Here is a 22,073-nt window from a genome sequence, read left to right as displayed (position 1 = left end):
TGAGCGGCTTATTTCTCCATGTCCACGCTGATGTGACCACGGACACATGAACAGATGATTGTTTTCCTGTTTCATTCTTTAGATGTTGTTAAGATGGGTCATATTGCTGAAAAAGTGATTGTGCTGTTCACTCTCACACTCTTAATGCTGCTGACACGCATATATCTCATGCATATTTATGAGTACAAATCTCACTCCTCTGAAAACACCCACTTCGTAAACTGCGCGAAGCAGTTTTTTTTTAACATTCTGGGTTCCAAATGACAGCAAGAAGTAAATGGTTTTTAAATATGTTGGAACTTCATGGCCAGAAATATTGCAGTGAGTAAAACTCCACCGACGCTGCATTAAAGTGCCATCCGTCATCTGCACCAACATCAGCCACAGATTAGAATGCATCAGCAATCACGACAACAGAGTTTCACTTCAATACGGCCGTCACAAAGTCATCAAAAAGCTGAGATTGAAGACCGTACAGAAATTGGTTCAACATTAGGTGACAACCACACACACACACACACACACACACTAAAACACAAACACACACACACGCTTTATTGTTTGAAGAAAAATGATCTGAAGCGATGTTGTTCATTTTCTGCACATTTTGAGACATTTAGTAACCAGACAACTGTCATTTTGGTTAATTTAGTATATCTGTGTGGTTTTTCTCTTTATTTTGTGTGTGTGTGTGTGTGTGTTCACTAGTAAAGATGAGGTGAAGCAGGTTGGACATGCAGTCATTCTGACGTCCCTGAGGATCCACCGCTCTCCCAGAGCCGGAGGTTCAGACCCAGTTGACCTCTGACCTCTTAAGTCTCACTACTTTGACTCAGCATGGCTTTATGTTCATGTGCATGCGAGGCAGTCACATTGCCATTTTTATTTTTATTGTTTTACATATTTGCAGTTCTGGTCAGTGATCATGAGTGGGTGAAGAGGTAGAGGGTGATGGAGGTGGGTTTAGGGAGGAAGGGTTTAGGCTAGAGGGGCAGGCAGCTCAAACATATTTTTTCTTCTCCTCCTTTTCTTTCTCTACTATCTCCTAATTTTTCTTTCTTTTTCAAGCCTTTTCCTTCTCTTGCCTTGCTATCTTCTTCTTCTATTTCTTCTTCTTCTTCTTCTTCTTCTTCTTCTTCTTCTCCTACATTTTGCTTTTCATTTTCTGTAACTCTGTCCGTCTCTCGTCAGTCTCCTTCTTGCTAAACAAGAAGTCTCTCCTCTTTTTAATATTTTCAGACCGAGCTCCTCCAGTTTCTTGTTCTCGTCCATCACCTGTTTTAAGTGAATCGTGTATTACGTCATTGCTAATTTCTTTGATGACAGAAAAAAAATACTGCATGGTATCTTATAATAGCTTGTGGGTTTCTGTAACAGGTATATCCTGGATCTACAGTATAAACAAAAGATTTTGATCCAGGGAATTGATTATTTCTCTCTTTTTATTTAGTGCTCATTGCTTATTATGTTTTTTTGTGTTTTTTTTTTCTTACAAATTAATAATGTCTACTATAGGACTGATAGTATCGAAACAACTGCTACGCATGTAAATGCAAATTCAATTTGGCTCCATCTGGTTGTTCTTATTGTCCTTCAAAAATAATTTAATGCAGAAATACGTTTTTTTTTAAAATTCTGTTTCTATCATAGTAGAACTAATCTTCCAACAGCAAGCCATTCCTGGATGTAGAGGAAATCCAATAAGTTAAGTGGGGTTGAATTGATTGTTCACAACAGAAAAGAAGTTCAACACTGAGCTGTTTTCTGTTGATCAGAGGCCAACTCCAGATTAAACCATGACTCAGACCCCGGGCCTCCCCCAACTGTCTTGCTAAAATGCAGACATCCCAGGACTCCATATTACAGATGAACCTCTTCTCAGCTGCAGTCGTAAATCACGGTGGAAGCTGCAGCCTCCGTGGTTCCAGGCTTAACTCGCTCGTTATGTTTTTACAGGTCTTTTTCCGCTTATCGGCCTGAAAACCTGTGTGTGTTCCCTGAAAGCACGCTTATCTTCCCGGGTGATTACATTGACCCCGGGCCAATGATTACACACCGTCTACGCTAGAATGTCATTAGGACACAGATGGCGACCACTTTTTGCATCCTGGCAGTGTTCTCTGCTCCACCAGCTCCATCCATTCTACGCCCTTTCTGCTGCACGGGAAATAGGTTCTCACCGTGTCTGTTTCTCAAAGCAGAGATGAGCCATGAGTTGGGTCAGAATGAATTGCACCGGCTTGTTCGGCACTAGTCCTTTCACTCGTGTGTTTCCTTCCTCCTTTCTGAGCAGTTCAGTTGAGGCTAAAGAACTGGCGGAAATGAGAATAAAGGAGATGCTGAATACCTACTCTAATCTTCTGTCTGTGCTCCCGACTCACCCTCCCTGAGGGAAAACAAATACATCTCCATTCTTCAGATATAGCCGCAGACAGCTGGAGCTGTTTCTCTGCCTGCTTCACCTTGGCCACTGGAATTTGTGAATTTAGTGACGATATTATGGATAAATGATTTACTTTGGGGGTGGTTAGGGGGTACGACACGATTGTAGCTGATGATAATTGTTTCCTATAATAATACAAATTATAATCATAATCATAATAATCACAATTATTATTATTATGAATATAATGAATAATAACAGGGCTGCTCAGTGTGGTGGCGAGCACCTCGCCACAGCAAGAGGGACCAGACGGGCCTCCCGCGCGGAGTTAGACAGGTTTTTTTCTGGGTTCTCCGGCTTTCTCCCACAGTTCAAAGGAAAGTAAGTTGGGAACTCAAAATGTAAAATACTCTATTGGATATATTAAATATACTATCAACATGTATAGATGTGGATGTGAGCGTCAATGGTCTGCCTGTGCCCAATGCCAGCTGAGATCCCTGAAATAAAAAGCAATATTCAGCAGTACTCTTGAGTACATATTTTGTTTATACTCTGCTAAAAGCAAAAATATTGCTTTTCCACTCATAAATGCAGGATCCCCACCTAAAAAGTCCAGTTACTCTGACCTAAAACACCTTTGAGCAAATTGTCCTGGTACCCTTTCCAGTCAGGAGAGACTCACTGTTAGACCACTTACTGGTCACATATAAAGACCAAAGGTCTGTGAGGACATATTGAATGTGCACACTTAACCTTAATATCTCACATACATGCAATTTTTAGGTGGGCTTCAACACCATGATATCAGAACATCAAGCTTTAACAGCTGTCCCTATCCAGTGACCATAACTAGCTGTGTGTAAGACATGGAGCTTTCAAACTAGAGACAGCACATCAGTCTGAGAAGCGCTGAGCAAAGACGAAATATAACTCAGAGGGCGTGTGCAGTAGATATGCCACTCTTGATTCTTCAGGATGAATGTGTGGAGATGATTGTAGATTTCAGGCGAATACGCAGCCTCTGTGTTTAACCTTCGCGTGATACTCGGTTCGAGGGAATTCATAAGATTTTGGTTTCTGCTTTGCTCGGCTTGTAACTTGTGTGCTGTATAAATGTTGGAAAACACCAACAGAAAGTAGGTTCACTTTAACTTTCCATAAAGCACTTAAATGGAGAGTGAGAAGTAGATAATGAAATGAATTGAGACAATGTGTTCACTGTGTGAAGCCATAGCAAATCACATGGCTGTTGCATCACCAACCTTTTGCCTTTTCACTGGTTACCTTCGCATTCTGAGAATGCGGAAGGTTATGTTTTGTTCGCTGCGTATTTATTTATTTGTATGTTATTCGCATAACTCAAAAAGTATTAAACCGAATTGCATGAAACTCGTTGGGATGATTGGTTATTATCCGGGGACCATTTGATTAGATTTTGGGATCGATCTGGTCAAAGGTCAAGGTCAAGGTCATGAAAAGGTACCAAAAAAGTGCCTGCGGCGAAGGTATGCGCTCTACCGAGTGCCCGTTCTAGTTTAAACTAATCGTCACTAATTGTTCTTTATGTGGTGTACTGTACACTGTACCTGAATACCATGTGTACCAAGACATACAACTGAAAATGACTGAATGAAAATACATATGGTTATGTTGTTGAAAACTAAATTTAAAAAGTGAGGTAAAAAAATGCTATTTTAGGGACGTGAGGAAACAGATCGTTCTCTCTCAAAATGGTTTCTGCCTTTATCTCATCACTTTGAAACAACATTAATTCTCACTAGAAAGCCCTCCCGGATGCTCCACATCTAAGAAATTAAATTAAGCAAAAATGTATAATACATTCAGTTTAGTTTATTGTTAACCAAACCAAAGCAACACGCCTTTTTTACAGAAGCACTCACTGTCGTACAACATGGGCTTTCCAAGTAAACACAGTGTGCAAGCACCACCAGGCGGTTAAGTCATAGCGAATGACCAACTGGTCAAATGTCAACATTGGTGATGATTGGTGATTATAGATGAGAAGGAGCTTTGTTGAGGGAGGGCATTTCTTATGCGAGTGTATTAGCAAAGGAAGCTCACTGGCACACAGCTGCTCTTAATAACCGTCATTAGTGGCATGCCCTGTGTTTCAGAGATGCAGCTTACTCTTCTTATCCATTCACTTCCTTATGATTCTTAAAATAGCAAAGAGGTTTTAGATTTATCGTTGCTGGATGTTTTGGTTTTGTTTGTAAACCTGTCCCTTTTTTGTTTATTTTCCTGCGCAGAGCTACAAATTAACCCTTTGACCGTAAAGCAGCAATACCAATGTGGACCAATTGATGCTATCAGTCAAACGGTTAAAACAAATATTACATTTAGTTTTTTTATGAGTTGACACAAAGCTCAGAGGATGTGCTTGTCAGGAGAATGGCTGCTCCGCCCTAATGGTCAGCCCACCTGAAGTGAACATCAACTGGAGTTGTTGCTAACTTTGGGACTAACGGGCAAGACACAGGAACTGGGCTTTAGTCATGAGGAGTTGTAACACGTATTCACAGAAACATGGACAACCTACACTGCTACGCTCACAACCACGTGGCTCCTAACTCTCGGGTGTGGCTGAATGTCAGTTGCCTGTTTTGTGCATCAGTAATTGTTGCAGCTTGGCGGCTTGTGATGGCCGACCCAGACGCACACCGATCCCAACCATCCCCGACTCTGTTCTCCTTTCAGTGTTGACTTTTTGTCAGGTTTCGTTGGGAACTGAAGTTAAGAAGATAGTCAGCTGACTCTCTATGTTTCTCTCCCAGTGGAAACATCTCAAAGCATCTCTTTCCCCCTCTTCACTCCTTTTTTTCTCCTTTTTTTTGTTTCTATAATAATTGAATGATGCAACCCTGGATGTTATTTACTAAAAAAATCAAGCCTGCAAATATTTACGATGAAGGAAATAGACTTGAGACATTTGTTAGACCTCAAGGATCCGCACATACATTTAGGTGAGTAACACTGAATGTGAACATGTGCGTGATCCCCTTGTTCACCTCTGAAAACAAGCGAACAAAACTGTAAAGGTTCTCTTCAAAGGAACAGATTAATCCTGTTCATGCAATCACGTTTGCCTTTTTATGTCATGCAACAGTGGCACCATGGAGGGCAATGAATGAATGAAATATCTCAACAAATATCCGACGGTTTGCCATGGACGTTTGTGGAGACGTTCATTGTTCTCAGATATTGTGTTTGGATGATGTCTGTGATCCTCTGCAGATTGATATTTATATCAGTGGTTTCCGTTGAAGCTCCGCATATCGATGTAGAGATGAATTGAACGCTATCCCTCTACTTTTGAGGGTTTCATTTGACATTCAAAATAATAATAATAATTATCTGGTATGAGAGGGTGTTTCAACTGCTATACACACAATCCAGCAGCCCCCCCAACCCCAATTGTGGTCATAAAGAAACAAATAAATGGAGCCTTATTCATGAATATTTAGATTGAGGGTTTTTTCCAACCTTCTTCACAGAAACCTTTTGCAGCGTTTACTTGGTGGAAATTGCTGCCCGGGGAATGTAATCAATGAGATCTGAAACCTCCTACTCTCTCCACCCTGCTACTTAATAATTTAACAACACGCCTCTGTGGGCATTTACTGTGAAAGGGAGCGCATGACCTCCAGCACAGCAGCAGGTGGGACGCTGCAAGAGGTTGCAGTGTGCAGAAATTGACGTTAAGGCGCTTTGCTCTTCAGTGTCTATTCATGGTGGGGTTTTTCCAGGGCTGCAGAATATTTGGAATAACATGACACACATTGATCTACAGGGGAAATGTAATTAGTGTTAATATATAACACAGAGAAGATATGATTGATTCTTGAGTTACACTTTTTGCAATTTTGCAGGTCTTTTCCAGGTAAACATAAAGCACATAATACATTTAGCAAACCTCCTCATGATAGTGCAATGTATCATGTATGGATGTAATCAGTGAACTGTACATACAACACTTTATAAAGTCAAGTGGCATATTTGGTGATTATCAGTCTATATTTGCGAATGTTAAAGCTGTCACACACATAGTCAGTAATTGCGTACACATCCCTGACACCGTGAACGCTGTGTACACTTTCTAAAGCACTTTACCGTCTTTATGAATTACTGTACTCACAATAATATCATTTGAATCAGTCACGGGCAGAAGAGGTGTCACTAATCCAGCTACGCAACTCCATAACATGGAATGGATGTTTTGGAAAAGCCGCGTCGTCGAACTGCGATATTAAAGCTATTTTAATTTGAAACAGCCATTCCATGCAGACGAGCCCACGCAGAGTCTGCAGACATGTCGACTTGTCATAACTGCCAGAATGCATGAAACCAGAGCTCTGGAGCCATTATTTATGATATTTATTACAACTGTGGTTGACAGTTCAGTTTCTCTGATGACAACCTGCAATACTTGTGCCAATCTAGCAGATGAAGACAGATGTAGTAAATATCAGTGTTTATCTGCACTGGAAGGAGAACACAGTATGAAAACAATGTGAACATCTGTCCCTCCCTAACGCAACCTTCTGGCCCAGAGTGACACATTGTATTTTTATAAATATATTCCTTTCTCCATTTTTCCCCCAAAAGATATTTTGCCCAAGAGGTTTATTTACACAGAAGAAAACAAAACATGTTGCCCAGTACACCAGGAACTCCGACCGGATTAATCCAATATCAGTCGACCATTAATGTATCATGTTGCGATGGCAGGGAAGTAATCCCATTTGTTCATTGAATCTCTGTTTTAGATTACGATGTCTGGTGAAGCAACTGGAGAGAGGAGAGGCTTCCCTCACGGATCTCAAGAAGAACCTGGAGTATGCAGCGCTGGTGCTAGAATCTGTTTACATCGAGGAGACGAGGTGAGCCGACAACAGAGTCTGGACATGGTTCATTTATGGAGAACAGGAGGGCCGCACTGACCTAAACAAGACTTCTGTATCCTGTGTTGTAATTCTTGTTTCATTTGAACCATTTTGTGTCTCAGCTTGGTTACTGAATCACACGGCATTATGACGAATGATAAAATAAATGTATAACTAAATGTGTAACAGGCACCTTGGAAACCCTAATTAAAAAGATAATTTACTGAGGTACTGTACTTACTTACTACTACATTTCAGAGGGACATGTTTTACTCTTCATCATTTCTTTCCAGCTAGAGTTATGACACATTTTTCAGATAGAGGATGCTCTACTTCTAAATGCAATAGTATTTATTAAACTAGTATCGTTATTTAAACAACCTAAATACTTCTTCCACTGACAAAAAAAAAGTCAAATGTGAAAAATGGAAATGTCACGGAATGATCGCAGTTAAGATATGGTGACGGTTAGGGAATATACAAGGTCAATGTACGTCAATGTTGTAGTGCAGGTCCAGAAAATGAGATATGACCTGGCTTATGGAATTATGTAAGCCTCTCGTCATCTCGATCCCTGCAGATTAGGGCCAGCGAAGGCAGGACCACTCCAAGATGAAGGATGATGAACCCTCGATGCAGCGTTCATGATTATGAGTGTGATGTGAATGCTTTCTCTATGCCATGTATTTAGTTCAGAGGGTGGAGACCAACAGGCTTTGCTCTTGATCCGCTGTACATGTCAACACAACAGGGTAGCTGTGGAGAAGCATGTCACACAATTGGATTTAAATACTCCCCATCATGGGGTTGCAAAAGGCCTGTGATGTTTTAATGTTACATAAGAGGGGATATTATTGAATGGACAGCGCTGGGATTTTGAGTTTTCTGCTGGATATCTTAGGAAGCACCTGCATATGTCTGTGTTCCCTTTCCTTTGCTTCTTTTCTATGTGTCTCTATCTTTTACCTTACATCCCTCCCCTTTCTCCCTTCTTCCAGACGCTTGGTGGACACAGAGGATGAGCTCAGTGACATCCAGTCAGAGTCGGTGCCCTCGGAGGTGCGGGATTGGCTGGCCTCCACCTTCACCCGGCAGATGGGCCTGATGCTGCGCCGCAGTGAAGAGAAGCCTCGCTTCCGCAGCATCGTCCACGCCGTCCAGGCTGGCATCTTTGTTGAGAGGTAACGTGTTTGTGACGTACGAGCACCCAGCCACATTCACATACCAGCCAGGAGTCGTCAGTGTTAAATAATGAATATGGATTGTCACCTTCGTCCTTCCCCAACTGAAGTCACACCTCCATCATTGTTTAAGTGTAGCCCGGAATTAAAGCGGGTCTATCAACATCTTTAGTTCGGCCTTGAATAATGAATCGACCGCCGTGAGGGAATTTACATAACTGACATTTTGCAAGACTGTTGGTTGGACAAGATAAAACAAGTTATTAATAAAAAGAAATACATTTTTTTCACATTTTTCTAATGTTTTAGTGACCAAATGATTAATAAATTAATAATACAAGAGAAATAAGTAATCACTATTTAAATAAATTGTTAGACGCAGACCATAGTGCACTTTATTCACTCTTTGCCATTTCATTAGAGCGTCCCGGTTGTCCGATGATGTATACGCTACTTAATGACCCCAATGCAACCATGTTCTTATGTCTGCTCACGTTCACTCAATGCAATGTATTGGATTTTATAAATGCCCAAATGGTCCATTTCCATCAATGATTCATAAGCGTCAATTTACTCTTCACTCTTGAGTCAGTTATTGACTGATCCATATTATGAAATACATATATTCTATAGGCAGAGGTGAGTACTGTAAGTGAACGAGCGAGGGATATGGGAAAGAGGGAATTGTTTAAATATAAATTAGTGTTGATTGCTAATGTAGAAATGTGGGGTATTCCTCAAATCTCTCTAAACTTTGTACATTACTAAATTAAAATGAATGGCAGCCGAGAAGCTGGAGAGGACAGAGCACCACGAGTGGGATGACAGCTGGTCTGGTCTCTTCACATGCCAGTCTGTTGGAGATGTGTTTGTATTCTCTGAGCAGCCACTCACTCACCTGAGTCGCCCATCACCGCCTGGGCAAGCCCCGCTAAACACCATCATTCAGAGAGTTGCAAGCGGCTCCCTCTCCAAGACTTTATCACACACTATCATGCAATGTGCATTCGTTCAAATCAGAAAGCCTCAAACATGTAAACTGTAATCTTTCTTAATCTTCTTTTTACAGAGGGCCGTCTGTTTTCAGACTTTTACAATGAAGAAAGATTGGGGAGAAGGGAGGATGAAAATGAATTGGCGGAACATTTATGAAGCATGAGGTGTCCACCATTTTAAACTTGGAAAAATGTCTTGTTCTGACAAAATGGCCCGCTTTACATGACGTTATTGTATTCTATATGCTATCCTTCACATTTGACAAATATGCCTGTGAAAAAAACCTTTTTGAGGGTTTATAGTTCATCTTGGTGGGGAACCCTCCAGGCCGTGGTGGTAACCGTTGGTGTTTTCTACTCAGCAGCACGCTTCATTTCATGTTTTGATCTCCTCCAAACAGGATGTACCGACGCACCTCCAACATGGTGGGACTCAGCTACCCGCCTTCCGTCATATCTGTGCTTAAGGTATAAACACGTGCGCAAACATCCAAGCGAAAGCTCACAAATATGAAATTACAACTTTCTACACCTGTGCTGTAATCAAGACAACATACCCCGAGTTGTTTACAAGAATTAGATTTGCAGCAACACTCATCCTGAAAAAAATTCTCCCTGAAGAGATGAATAGATTATTTGAGGAGAAGCCTGTCATAAAAACCTGTCATTATTTGAAAATGTTCTTCCCCTCGCAGCATGTGGACACGTGGTCGTTTGACGTGTTCGCTCTGAATGAGGCCAGCGGGGATCACTCACTCAAATTCATATTCTACGAGTTGCTGACAAGATACGACCTCATTAGCCGATTCAAGGTAAAGCCACAAGGATAGAACATACACACATATATATATAAATCTATACATATATATATATATGAAACTATAAATATTCAGTATAGATCACAATAACCTTCACAATTCCCTTTCGCCATGCCTGATTTGATGGAGGTCAGCACACTGTGCTGATCGTGTGTTTCAACAATCACTGTATCATGAAGGGGGATGGACATACAGAACTCTATCTCATCTTTGACTGATGGAGTTGATTCTCCACAGCATCTTAGAGCTGAGGAGACTTCACTTTAAGTGACAGCCTCTTAGAGTAAATGACACGGGCAATGAAGCTGACATGAATATGTAATCGTAGTCTGCAGTGGCCTAAATGATTCACGATCCATGATTTTACGACATCAATTTCAGATGCTGCTGGGACTGTGCGTGAATTGAAATTGCATGCACTCATCATTTAAATCTCTCATAGCTTTAAGAAGTTTCTTACTATCTGCAGTGTTCGTTGTTTTTTTTCCGCCGGCACTCATTTGTCTTCGTTCTTTTGTGTGCAATCAGATCCCGATCTCTGCGGTGGTGTCGTTCGTGGAGGCCCTAGAAGTGGGATACAGCAAACATAAAAACCCCTACCACAACCTGATGCACGCTGCTGATGTCACACAGACTGTACACTACTTGCTGCTCAATACTGGCATGGTGGTGAGTAGGACTACACTGTACACCGGCATGTTAGACGCCTACTGAAGCCATTTGAACAGGTGTAGCTTTGGCTCCCAGGAGGAAAGCTGAGTCCATATAATCATATCATCCACATGACTTTCAGAACATCTCTGTCAGCTGCCGTATGGCGGCCTTATTGTCGCGAGTCTTCTCGTGATAGCTCACTTTTTGTTCATTCTTTCTTTGCAAATGTGTCCCCGTCTTTCTCAGGATAGATTTGAGAACATCAACCCACTCCACTCAAGATTATCTGTCAAAATGGGACACTTATTTAGGGCCATTGTCTCAACATTTGAAGTCAAATGTTTTTTTGGTCTTCTTGCCGAAACGTCGTTTCATTTCTATCCATCAACTGTACATTTGTTCTCTTTTCCTCTGGTGACCTATATTTCACTGCTTCCCCTCTGGCGTTACTTGAGGGCATTTCTGATGCTGCATTCATTGCAAAAAATAAAGAAAAAATTGTTAGTCTCTCAGCAGCCCGAGTTCAAAGTCCCCAACCAGCCAACTGTAGCCAACCAGCTGGCCACCCCCGCTTCCAGTGTTTATATTTCATCACCGTAATAAGGTGGCTGCGACAGCTGTCGACATGGTGTGCTTCTTTGGGCAGTGCCTCGCAGAGTAAACCACATTACTGCTAGGACCCCGGGCTCCTGGGAGAGCAGGAGAACAGCATCTATCATTCTGCAGGCCCTGCAGACTCCATTAAATCATCAGCAGGTCATTCATAAAGCCGGCCCCATGAGAAGAAATACTCACGCATGCTTCGGCCATCTTGCCCCCACGCACCCCCCGGTTCTTAATGACTCCCCCATCCCCACTGTTGATTAGTCACCATTATCGACTCGGCGTCCTGAGATAAATAAATCCCCACTCTGTGTCCGTGAGTGCACTCAGGTGCATACACATCACAGGCAAGTTCCCACTCACAGGTGTGTGGATGCTGCAAACACTTACAGGTTAAATGTGAACATCTATAAATAAAAAGCACTTAGGCTATTAGCCTATGATTAAATAATTACATTTACAAGAAAATATGATTAATATGAGCATCCATGTTTTGTTTGTTTTTTTTAGCTCAGGACTAAGACTGAGACAACATTTTAAAAAGCTCTAGTCTGTACAGTAATTACAAAGCTACTCAGTTACCAGCAGCCAGTGAGCTTAGCTTAGCATTAGGAGTTGGGGGAACAGGGGGAAACAGCTAGCCACCGCTGTGTGAAGTAATATCTGACTACCAGCACCGCTGAAGCCCACACATTAACACACTCTATCACTTTGTTTGTGTCAGAATCAGAAGCAGCTGGCCAGGCTCGATGGGTCCCCCCGGCTGCAGCTACATATTCATCACACAGACATGAGCGTGGCATCAATCTTCTCATTTGACCCTCGGAAATAAAACGAATAAGTGCTTGAGCACTTCCTTTAAGAGTCGCTGTTACTTTCTTTTCTGTTTGGTTTTCATTTGAACTGAACATCTTGGATAGAAAAGCTTCATGGGTATCCTTACCCTGTCATGCCAAGTACATTTTCTATTATAGCCGATATTACAAAGCATACCTCAAAGTGCTAAAAACAGAAATGAGCAACCTTAGCAAAACGTACTGTAATGCAATGTTTTCATTTGTTTTTGAAAACGGAAAAACGTGGACGCTCTCTGGGAGGAAAAGAGGAAGGAGTGTTAAAGTGACAGTTTAAAATGTGATTCAATAGAGCTTCTCTTATTTAAAGCTTCCTTTTTTGCATTTCTGACCTCACCGCTCTCTTCTTCTCCCCATTTGTTTCCCTTTATCCCTGACGGTTATGTATCCCTCGTGCCAAATACTTCTCGATGCCTCCTCTATATCACTTTTCTTCTCTACATCTTTCTGTCGTTATGTCGATTCTCTCCATTCGCCTTTTTTCCCTCTCATTTCTCTTTCCCTAATTTCTGTCCATTCTTTCCTCTTCTGTTCATTACTTACCTTCTATCCTGTCAATGTTGCTGTCCCCCCCCCCCCCCCCCGTCTTTTTCCCATATACTTCCTCCTCATTATGTTTACTTCACTCCCCACCTCCCTCCCTCCTCTTCTTCTCCTCTATTTTTTTGCCGCAGCATTGGTTGACTGAGCTGGAGATCTTTGCCATGATCTTTGCGGCGGCGGTGCATGACTACGAGCACACGGGGACCACAAACAACTTCCATATTCAGACGAGGTAATGGATCATTCAATCATAAATGCATGGCTCTGACTCACCCGATCAATGTTTTGATTCGCAGCGGGGGGCTTCACAATCACACTGAGATCGCCTGCAGTGCAGTAATAACACTGAGGGGAGTCCAAATGAACTCCTAACGCTCTGCTCTTGAAAAATGGAGCTTGAGAGGACATATTGGAACACAACTTTAATGCCTTTAATTATAATTGAAGTTACTCTTATTTCTCATTTGGAAATATAATACTTCAAAAGTTCTCAAATATATTCTTATTTACAAACTTTAAGTAAATTCCTACTATTGTCGAGATTATTTTAATACAAATTATTTTTATTTTTTATTTTATTTTAATTCAATAATGTTGTCCATACCTGAACATTTCTATACATGACACATTTCAGTTTAATGCTTTTTGTACTGTGAACAACCTGTATATCTTTGACATTTTGAATATTGCTTTATACATATTATTGGTACAGTCGATAATATAATAAGAATATAATAATATTAACAAATAAATACATTAGTTAATAATATTTATAATTTGGTTCTTTGTTCAATTGTGTCCATTAAGATTCTTTCATACAGTGGACTTCCTCCTAAGTCCAGGACACACAATTCAATTATAAAGACAGAACCACATCCAGGGATCCATCATTTCTCTCGTCGTTGTTTCCTTCCAACGTCGAGCTGTTTGCTTTCTCTCCGGCAGGTCGGACACAGCTATCCTGTACAATGACCGCTCAGTGTTGGAGAGTCACCACGTCAGCGCAGCTTACCGCCTGCTGCAGGACGACGATGAGATGAACATCCTCTACAACCTCTCCAAGGACGACTGGATGTCAGTGAGACAAAGATTTAGACAGACACTAAGAGGAGGAGAGACAGAGATGTCGTCTGTAGTCAGAGACCGATAGAGAGGCAGACATGAGGAAACCAGGCAGGTCAAGCAAAGCAGTTTCACAAAATGAACTCATCTCTTATTTATAACACTTTTTTTTATGTGCTCAATGGAGTGAAAATCAGAAAAGCTGGATTACTTTAAATGTCCAACAACTTTGTGCGAAATGGAACTTTTATGTTTGACATTATATTAAAAGAGACAGCTGAAATCCCATTTCTCACAGCATAAGCTGGAACTTGTCATGCCAGATATTATAAGTCGCTCTCGAACACTATCCTGTCATACTATTATCAACTTCAGAAATAAGTCTGCTTAATTACTTGTGAGTTTGAAAGTACATGGCTCATGTTCATACTTTCCTCTCCTTTGTTTCATCCAGAGAGCTCCGGGCTCTGGTGGTGGAGATGGTGCTGGCCACAGACATGTCCTGCCACTTCCAGCAAGTTAAGACCATGAAGAACTTCCTACAACAGCCTGAGGGGTCAGTTGACTTGTCCTTCACTACTGTTACCACCCCCCGCCCCTTGTCCCAGCAATCTGCATCCTCATTAACCTTCCCATCAACCACTGTGTTGTACTCACCTCCAGCTGTTTTCAACCCAATTATCTCTGCCCTGAGGGTGCACCGGGACATTCACAACACAACAAGCATTCATGTTCTTATCAGATGGACCGGGAAGATATCCGTTCAGGTATTGTTTACCCCAAATAAAAAAATAGAAATGGAATGAGGATCATTGCGGCCAAATAGTACCGAACATCTTGCATTATACCGTACAAGTATAACACAGGGCATCAGAGACACAAACTATCCTGTGTTTGTGCCTCTGTGTTTGAGGCCTGCTGCAGAGTTATGGTGCAGTCACACCGATTTGGCATGGTGAAATGTATTTGCACACAACAGTGAAAAACAGTTTGTCAACGGCGACAGATTTATCGCTGGCAGGTTTGCTGGCTGCGACTAGATAAGATGACCAGATAGAAAACATTAGCATCCCACAAACTATGTATTATTATCTTCATTAGCACTATTATTCTGCTTGTATTTTGCTATACAAGCATATAACACCCATTCTTTTGTGATCAGAAAATGAATGTCGTGAATTCAAACAAAACAACTTTCGGTTATGCAATAAAACTTTGTATTACTTTATTTTTCTAGGTTTAGAAAATAATATTGCGGTTTGTTGTCGAATAAGTATGAAAGTTACGTAACAAAAGCACAGTTCAAATCAATGGAGATCTTTAGTTGACATAACCAGCAGTTTCCCAGGTGAGAGTGTTGGGTTTGTTTGTCCCGTTCATGTCCTCTGACTCGTCCCCTAACTCACACACACTTACCCTCAGAACTATGATCAACTCTGTGAGTAGCCGGACATCCCATCAGGTGTATTAGGCCCAGTCTAACCCAAATTCATGAGTCTGATAACCGCTGATTGCACCCATTTAATCGGCTGGTAACATGATAAAATACTTGCAGTAAGCATTTGCCGATGGTTGGCCAATATTTGATTTACTTTAAATGTCCTCTGCATGGTCGTTTACGTTTCCCTTTAATGTAAATGTTTTAAGCTCATTTCAAGAACAGTTGTATATCCTATTTTTTCAAGTACAAGTAAACGAGCCCACTGTCTCTCACGTGAGCTGTGCCTTGCCGGTCAAAGCGAGCATCTCACTTCGTTTGGTGGACCTAACCCGCAATTTAAAATAAAGGAGATTACATAAAGGTTACATAGAGGACATCAATTATGGTTTAGTTCAGCCAGGTTGAACTCTGTTCGAGGAGGACCAGGTGTACTGCGACAAGAAGCGAGTATGTTTCAAATGAATGTATTTTTTTGTTTGCTGCGGCCGAGGTCACCAGATTGAACTGAACATCACAACTTCCTAATCACAGCCGCCTCTATGGGGACGGGGAAGCAGGACTGCTCTCCATGCAGCCCCAGAGCTGTCAAACAGCAAACAGAAATAAAAGACAGCTATCACATGGCGTGATGAGTCATCGCTGCTGGTGTAGAAATCCGTTGACCTTCGCGGTTTTCTTCTCACTGTGATAATGCGCAGACTGCTCAGAAAGCAATGATGGAGCTAAATAGCTCCCTGACATCATTTAGTAGGATTCAACAATATTATGCGTTCTATACCTGTAAATATACATCACCTTTCAAAGTGTGCTGACTGTAAAGCAATCACAAAGCTCTAGTATAAGGTACACGCACACACGCATGCAGAGAAACGAGATTGCAGTCGGCAGGAAGCTGTAACGCTGAATCGACTCTAATGTGAAGTAATTCAAACCAGCCTGCTCCGGGGCTGCTGGGAGTGCACTTTAAGACTCAATCTGCCTCAAATGGAATAAAGGGAAATTTGAGCTAGTCTTTCTCACCTCTATTTAACCTTGTGCTGTGCTGTTTGTGCTGTTTTTGTGTGTGTGTGTGTGTGTGTGTGTGTGTGTGTCTTTTCATTTGTGGGCCTATTTTCCATATTGGACTGTGTCCGTTCATTCATGCGTCAGTCCATTAAACATGATATTCCGATATGGTTATCAAGTGAAATCTCAGACAGCGCGGATGTCTGATGAGGTGAGAAGATGCTTCTTCACACCAGTTCCAGTGTAGAAAACTGATTTGCATAATAGGGGTTTATTTATTTATTCTTTTGGGATGGAGGTGCTTCTGTGTATTTATATATATTTTTAAATGTTTCAATGTTGACAAAGCTACCATGAATATTGTAATTATGAGTTATCCGAATCAAGTTGGTATCCTAATTAATGTTAAATGTGAAAACATTCACCCATTAGTGGTGAATTGTATCCAAGATTTAGATTGTTTTTCACATGACGTCCAGGAGGATGTCCCTTGGACTTCTTTTCACATTTTATTGGAACCTGTTCTTGCTCAGAGTACATTTGTATGGACCAATTGCTGTAGAAACATTTGCAACTGTGCCACATTTCATTTCCATTTCTTTTTTATTATAGACCTCACGATGTTCAGGGACACTCAGGGCTTTTGAAATGTTCTTCCTCGTTTGGTATTCTTCGATAACCTTGTTGCAGATTTGTCTGGAATATGTGTTTGACCTCATGATGTAGTTTTTGCCAGGACAATGACTAAGCCAGGGTTCGGCCAACCGGATCGAGGCGTATTGCACCTACAATTCCCATGTCAATGTTAATACCTTGTTACGGTAAATTGTGAAATAGTAATGCTTATTAAAACCGCTTGGCAGTACCTGTGAGGATTTCAGTACAATGATTTGTCTTTGTCTCTTTGCAGCATTGACAAGCCCAAAGCTCTGTCCCTGCTGCTGCACACGGCAGACATCAGCCACCCGGCCAAAAGCTACGACCTCCACCACCGCTGGACCACCTCCCTACTGGAGGAGTTCTTCAGACAGGTGAGTGGGTGAACCTGGCCAGCTCACGGAGTAATTATAAATAATAATCGTCTTGACATTTTGGACGATTCTGGCTCAAAAGTTGAGATGAAAAGTTCATTCTTGACCTTCAAAGCACACCTGTTCTCTTCTTACGATGTGAATATGCTGGTGTTTGGCAGGACGTGTTCTCCTCAGATTTCTCAGAATTGCAAAAAATTAAATTGAAATGATTCAATACACACATGGATTTTAGCCGCTTCATGAGTGTTGGTATTTAGGATTGTACTGGCTGCAACAAAAGCCTTTTATTTGTATGTAGTCCTATGTGTGTTAAGTTTCTTCACACCAAGAATAAAACAATGATGATATCAGTGAATGATTGTTTTAATGTGTTTTGTGAGCTATGCAGTCATATTCAGAAGTTTGATGGCATTGCTCCTTGCCATTTTTAAAAGTGATGCCCGTGCCTTGGTCCCATGGCAGATTAAAATGTATAAATGATAAAACAATGCAATTGGCTCTAAATAAGAGATTGTGGATTTGTTAATGTCAACAAGAAGGACAGTCGTCTAACTGGTGCCACATTGCTTTCACACACTCCATTATTAATCCACATTGTTCTCATTATCCGAGCTATTGTTATTGTGGTTGCTTTCAAAAGGCTTTTACCTCTGGAGATAGGAATCGCCAATAAATAGCCCCTCTCAAGAACATTGCCTCCCGACTCCACGTCTCATGTTTTGGTGACAAATCAGAGGAGAAAATGAAAGGCAATTGTGGCACAAAGCACTTGTCGTGGTCGTGGCCAGACCAATCCAGAGGCTGTTGATAGAAGTGTGAGCATATGGTGCACAATATCAAAGTGTGTTTACGAGTGTCTATGAGCCTGTCGAGACGGGGGGCATTTTGATAGAAGCCAAAAAATGAGACGTATTCACTGAGGAAGCTGCTGTATTTCCAGGGGGACAAAGAATCAGAGCTCGGCCTGCCCTTCTCTCCGCTCTGCGACCGAAAGTCCACAATGGTGGCCCAGTCCCAGATCGGTGAGTTCAAATACACCACCAGCATATAGTGTGTCTGTAGACACAGGTTCTGCTCATGCAGGAGTTTATTTCAGAAAAAAATTGAAATGTTTCTTTGGAAAGGATTTCTTTATTATGAAGCGTGTATGTGTAGTTGTGCTTCCCGTGATAATGCATGAGAACGTACTTATGATTATTCATGTCTCTTTTCTTCAAAGACCTCAAAGCTATGTCCTTTACCACCTTATTTTGTTTATGGATTGAGTATTATGAGGAAATCAACAAGCACAGGACTTTCACCCAGGAGACCATGGTGTGTGTCCTGTTGCCTTATTTTATCTATAATGTTAAAAAAAGCATTTATTTTTACAAATAACACTTGAAATGATACGGTAGTACAACATGTGAACCATACTGTGGTGCTTAATTTGTAACTTTTAACTTAATTTAAGATTTAATTAAACATCTGTTTACTTTACTGACTCACTGCTCAGTAATTTACGGTCCACGGTAACACCAGTTACGGACGAACCAAATTAATGTACGTAACAAACACACCTAATTTAGCCCCAAAACACAATATTATCCTACTCCAAACCAAGAAGGTGTGCTGTATAAATAAACCTACGTTCAAGGTTTATTTTTCCAAAAGAGAGTGTGTGCGTGAAACGACCGGACACTGAATGTTTCCTGTGAAAATTAAAGTTTATTTTCAGGAGCTTCATAGTTAGAAACGTAGGACCACTGAGCGAGCAACCCAACAGCTCCCACCAAGAAGACAAGTCCGCCTGTATATTTTGCCTGAACGCCTGAATCCAAGGAACTAGCAAACGACCCGCTGGTCGCTTGGAAATGTGAAAGCAAATCTTGAAGGTTTTATGCTTCATTAATGCCGACAGGCTCATGTTTATGCTGCATTTCTGCACAAAGCAAGGACAATGCATTCTGTCCATCAGCCCTGAGAACACAATTGCATTAGGGAGACAGGTCTCCGTAGCCCCAGGAGGATTACCATATATAGGCGTATGTGAGTATTGTTTTAAAATGGACTTCGACAATTTGAACCTTTCCCTAAATAGCTGTCAGCGCACAGAGGTAATTGAAGGTGATGAAGATAAAGATTGTATCAGCTCAGATCTTCTCCCATCTGCATTGTGGCAGCTGAACAGTCTATTGCCAACGTTAACACATATGGACTTCATCTCATATTGTATCTTAGAGTAATACATGTAAATCTTAATTTCATGAATTGTAGCGTTACAGGGATTTTTCCGGGCTTTTTTTTGTCCCAGTATGCATGACATAATTCAAACACTAAGGTAAAGAATGTGAATATGTACAAACAGATGCCGCTGTGTTCTGAATGTGTTGATATCTTTGTCGTCAGGGTTCATTGACTTCATTGTGGTTCCCACTTTCTCCGTGCTGACGGACATGATGGAGCACATCATCAAGCCTCTCATCGACGAGGCCTCCCATTCAGGTTCCGCCGGCTTCAGGCGCTCAAGGTCAGCTGCAGCACTTTCTCTGAGAACTCATTTGGAAACTAAAAGCTTGGACATGGTTTCTTTGCTGCTCAGTGGCAGGACTGAGCAGATGGACGTGGGCAAATGTTTGTTAATCTGAGTACATTTTAATCACCCCGTCCGCTGAAACAAGAATGAAAAATCGATCCGTTTTCTACCCTTCACCTCTCATACCTGTGTGAGTAACGGCTCGCTCAATGACGGGATTAAACCTCAACAGCTCCCCTGCAATAAGCGCATATCTAATGGGAGAGAACAGCAGATGAGTCTCCCATGAGTAATCCATTTATGTGCGTGGAAATGTCTCCACCTTTCATCGGGCAGAGCCACACACCTTGAAATTGATATTTTAGAGATGCTAAACTCGTTGTCCCTGATCAAGAGGGGGCCTCAGTGCTGGATCAGCATACGCAATGGCCTCTCGAGATACAAAGCAAAGTGGTTTTGTTTATACTGGCTTACTTACTGAATTGGCTGAGTACTTTTCCTCCAACCACGTACTAACTCAGGGATATGCAAGGCTTTGAAACCATGCTCTTGTGTTAATTAAACTACCCAGAGAAATATTCTTTTTTTAAAGTGAACTGAAAGTGGTAAAACACAGTCGTACTTTGGGAGTCTGGTTTTGCATCTTCTGTTGCTCCTGCACATCGATATCAGCCTCTCCGTTCTCCTCAACAGTCGTCATTAGCACCGCTCAGCGGGCCTCCAGTCGAAGGTAACCGAGTGGAAACCTCAGACAGTGTTGCCACTTGTGCAGCCTCCTTGTCGTCGTACACACCTGAGTGCTGATGGGTTTTTCTTGGACTGTTTCTTCTCAGCATTTAGAGCAGCTTTCAATCTTCTGGAACTCTGTCTCTGCTCTCTCTGCCGTCCTCTGATTATCTACCTGTCTTTCTCTGACTCTGGAGTTTTGTCATCCACATAAGACATATTTTTTTAAAGAATGGTCAGAATTGAAGCAGCAGAGGGTGAGATATGCTGACTTTTAGTCCCAAGTATGGGTCAAGCTTAATTAACCCGTGACTCCATATTCCCCACAATGCAACTGGATAGCATCTTTCATTAAAAACCCGGCAACTTTAATGCCCACTTCTTTACATTTAGTTCGTAAAGCTGCCTCCGGAACAACAAGAACTTAATTAAACTGTTTCCACACCAACTAAGTTTAGCACAAAGAGTCCTCTTTCAACTTTTCGTCTAGTACGAAAAGTATCAGGTCAACATCTTAATTTGTGAGTTCATCACCAGATTCCTGCAGAATTAAAGACTTTGTGTTCATCAGATATAGCTCGCTAAACTAAGATGGTGAATAAAGTAAACATGACACACACTAAACATCGATATTTGAGCATTGCTCTTTGTGAGCATGCTGCCATTAGCACTTCGCCACATAAGCAGCACTGAGTCCGTAGAGCCACACAGAGCGGCGATCACAGCTGCAGGCTCTGATTCTTGTGCAACATTTCATTTTTCTATCCAGTCTGAACAGTGTTGGCTCCGACGAGGTCAAGAGGCACAGTGGGAAGAGCTCTGACAGCAGCGCGTCGGGACAAAACTCTCTGACGTTGGACCTGAATAACTTCAAGGCGCTGTGGAACGAAGAGGTGTACCAGAACAGAGAGAGGTGGAAAGCTCAGGCGGCTAAAGGTACAGTTCACCAGTATGCAACCAAATATAATATACAGGGAAATGGATGTGATTTAGGGACACTAATATTCTGGTAAATATTCTGGTAAAAACAGATCATGAGATCCGGGGAAATTGTGTATTAAAGCTGCAAAGCTCTCAGCTCACTCAGAGGGGGATTTCACCTGATGTTAGTGTGGGATACACAGGTATGGCCACAGGCATCAGTTTGTATTGGAATATTTGAAATAATTGTAACATAAGTAAGTTGGCATTATCTTTGAATCAAACACCCATAATAAAGGATGTGTATCTAATTGCTTTATTACATCTGAATAAATCATAAAGCCCCATACATAATGTATAATTCATTAATAAGTACCACATTTGGCTTGTCATGTTGTGTAAAATTACTGTAGTTGGTCTTTATCCTCCTC

At 41.5% G+C, this 22,073-nt stretch overlaps 1 protein-coding gene across 2 annotated transcripts in view; it reads left to right on the top strand.

Moving 5' to 3' along the window:
- pde1cb (phosphodiesterase 1C, calmodulin-dependent b) overlaps positions 1 to 22,073 on the top strand; it is a 49,099-nt gene that overhangs the window by 24,742 nt on the left and 2,284 nt on the right. For both annotated transcript variants that reach the window (XM_056421719.1, XM_056421720.1), the window contains 12 exons: positions 7,174 to 7,287; positions 8,289 to 8,471; positions 9,868 to 9,934; positions 10,162 to 10,278; positions 10,813 to 10,953; positions 13,070 to 13,170; positions 13,884 to 14,012; positions 14,455 to 14,556; positions 17,357 to 17,477; positions 18,421 to 18,502; positions 19,869 to 19,989; positions 21,491 to 21,657. In XM_056421719.1, coding sequence (XP_056277694.1) covers positions 7,174 to 7,287; positions 8,289 to 8,471; positions 9,868 to 9,934; positions 10,162 to 10,278; positions 10,813 to 10,953; positions 13,070 to 13,170; positions 13,884 to 14,012; positions 14,455 to 14,556; positions 17,357 to 17,477; positions 18,421 to 18,502; positions 19,869 to 19,989; positions 21,491 to 21,657 — 1,445 coding nt within the window. The remainder of the gene's footprint in view (positions 1 to 7,173; positions 7,288 to 8,288; positions 8,472 to 9,867; positions 9,935 to 10,161; positions 10,279 to 10,812; positions 10,954 to 13,069; positions 13,171 to 13,883; positions 14,013 to 14,454; positions 14,557 to 17,356; positions 17,478 to 18,420; positions 18,503 to 19,868; positions 19,990 to 21,490; positions 21,658 to 22,073) is intronic.

The sequence above is a fragment of the Pseudoliparis swirei genome, chromosome 8, assembly GCF_029220125.1.
Source record: "Pseudoliparis swirei isolate HS2019 ecotype Mariana Trench chromosome 8, NWPU_hadal_v1, whole genome shotgun sequence".
Taxonomy (NCBI): Eukaryota; Metazoa; Chordata; class Actinopteri; order Perciformes; family Liparidae; genus Pseudoliparis; species Pseudoliparis swirei.
This window is presented reverse-complemented; position numbering and strand designations above follow the sequence as displayed.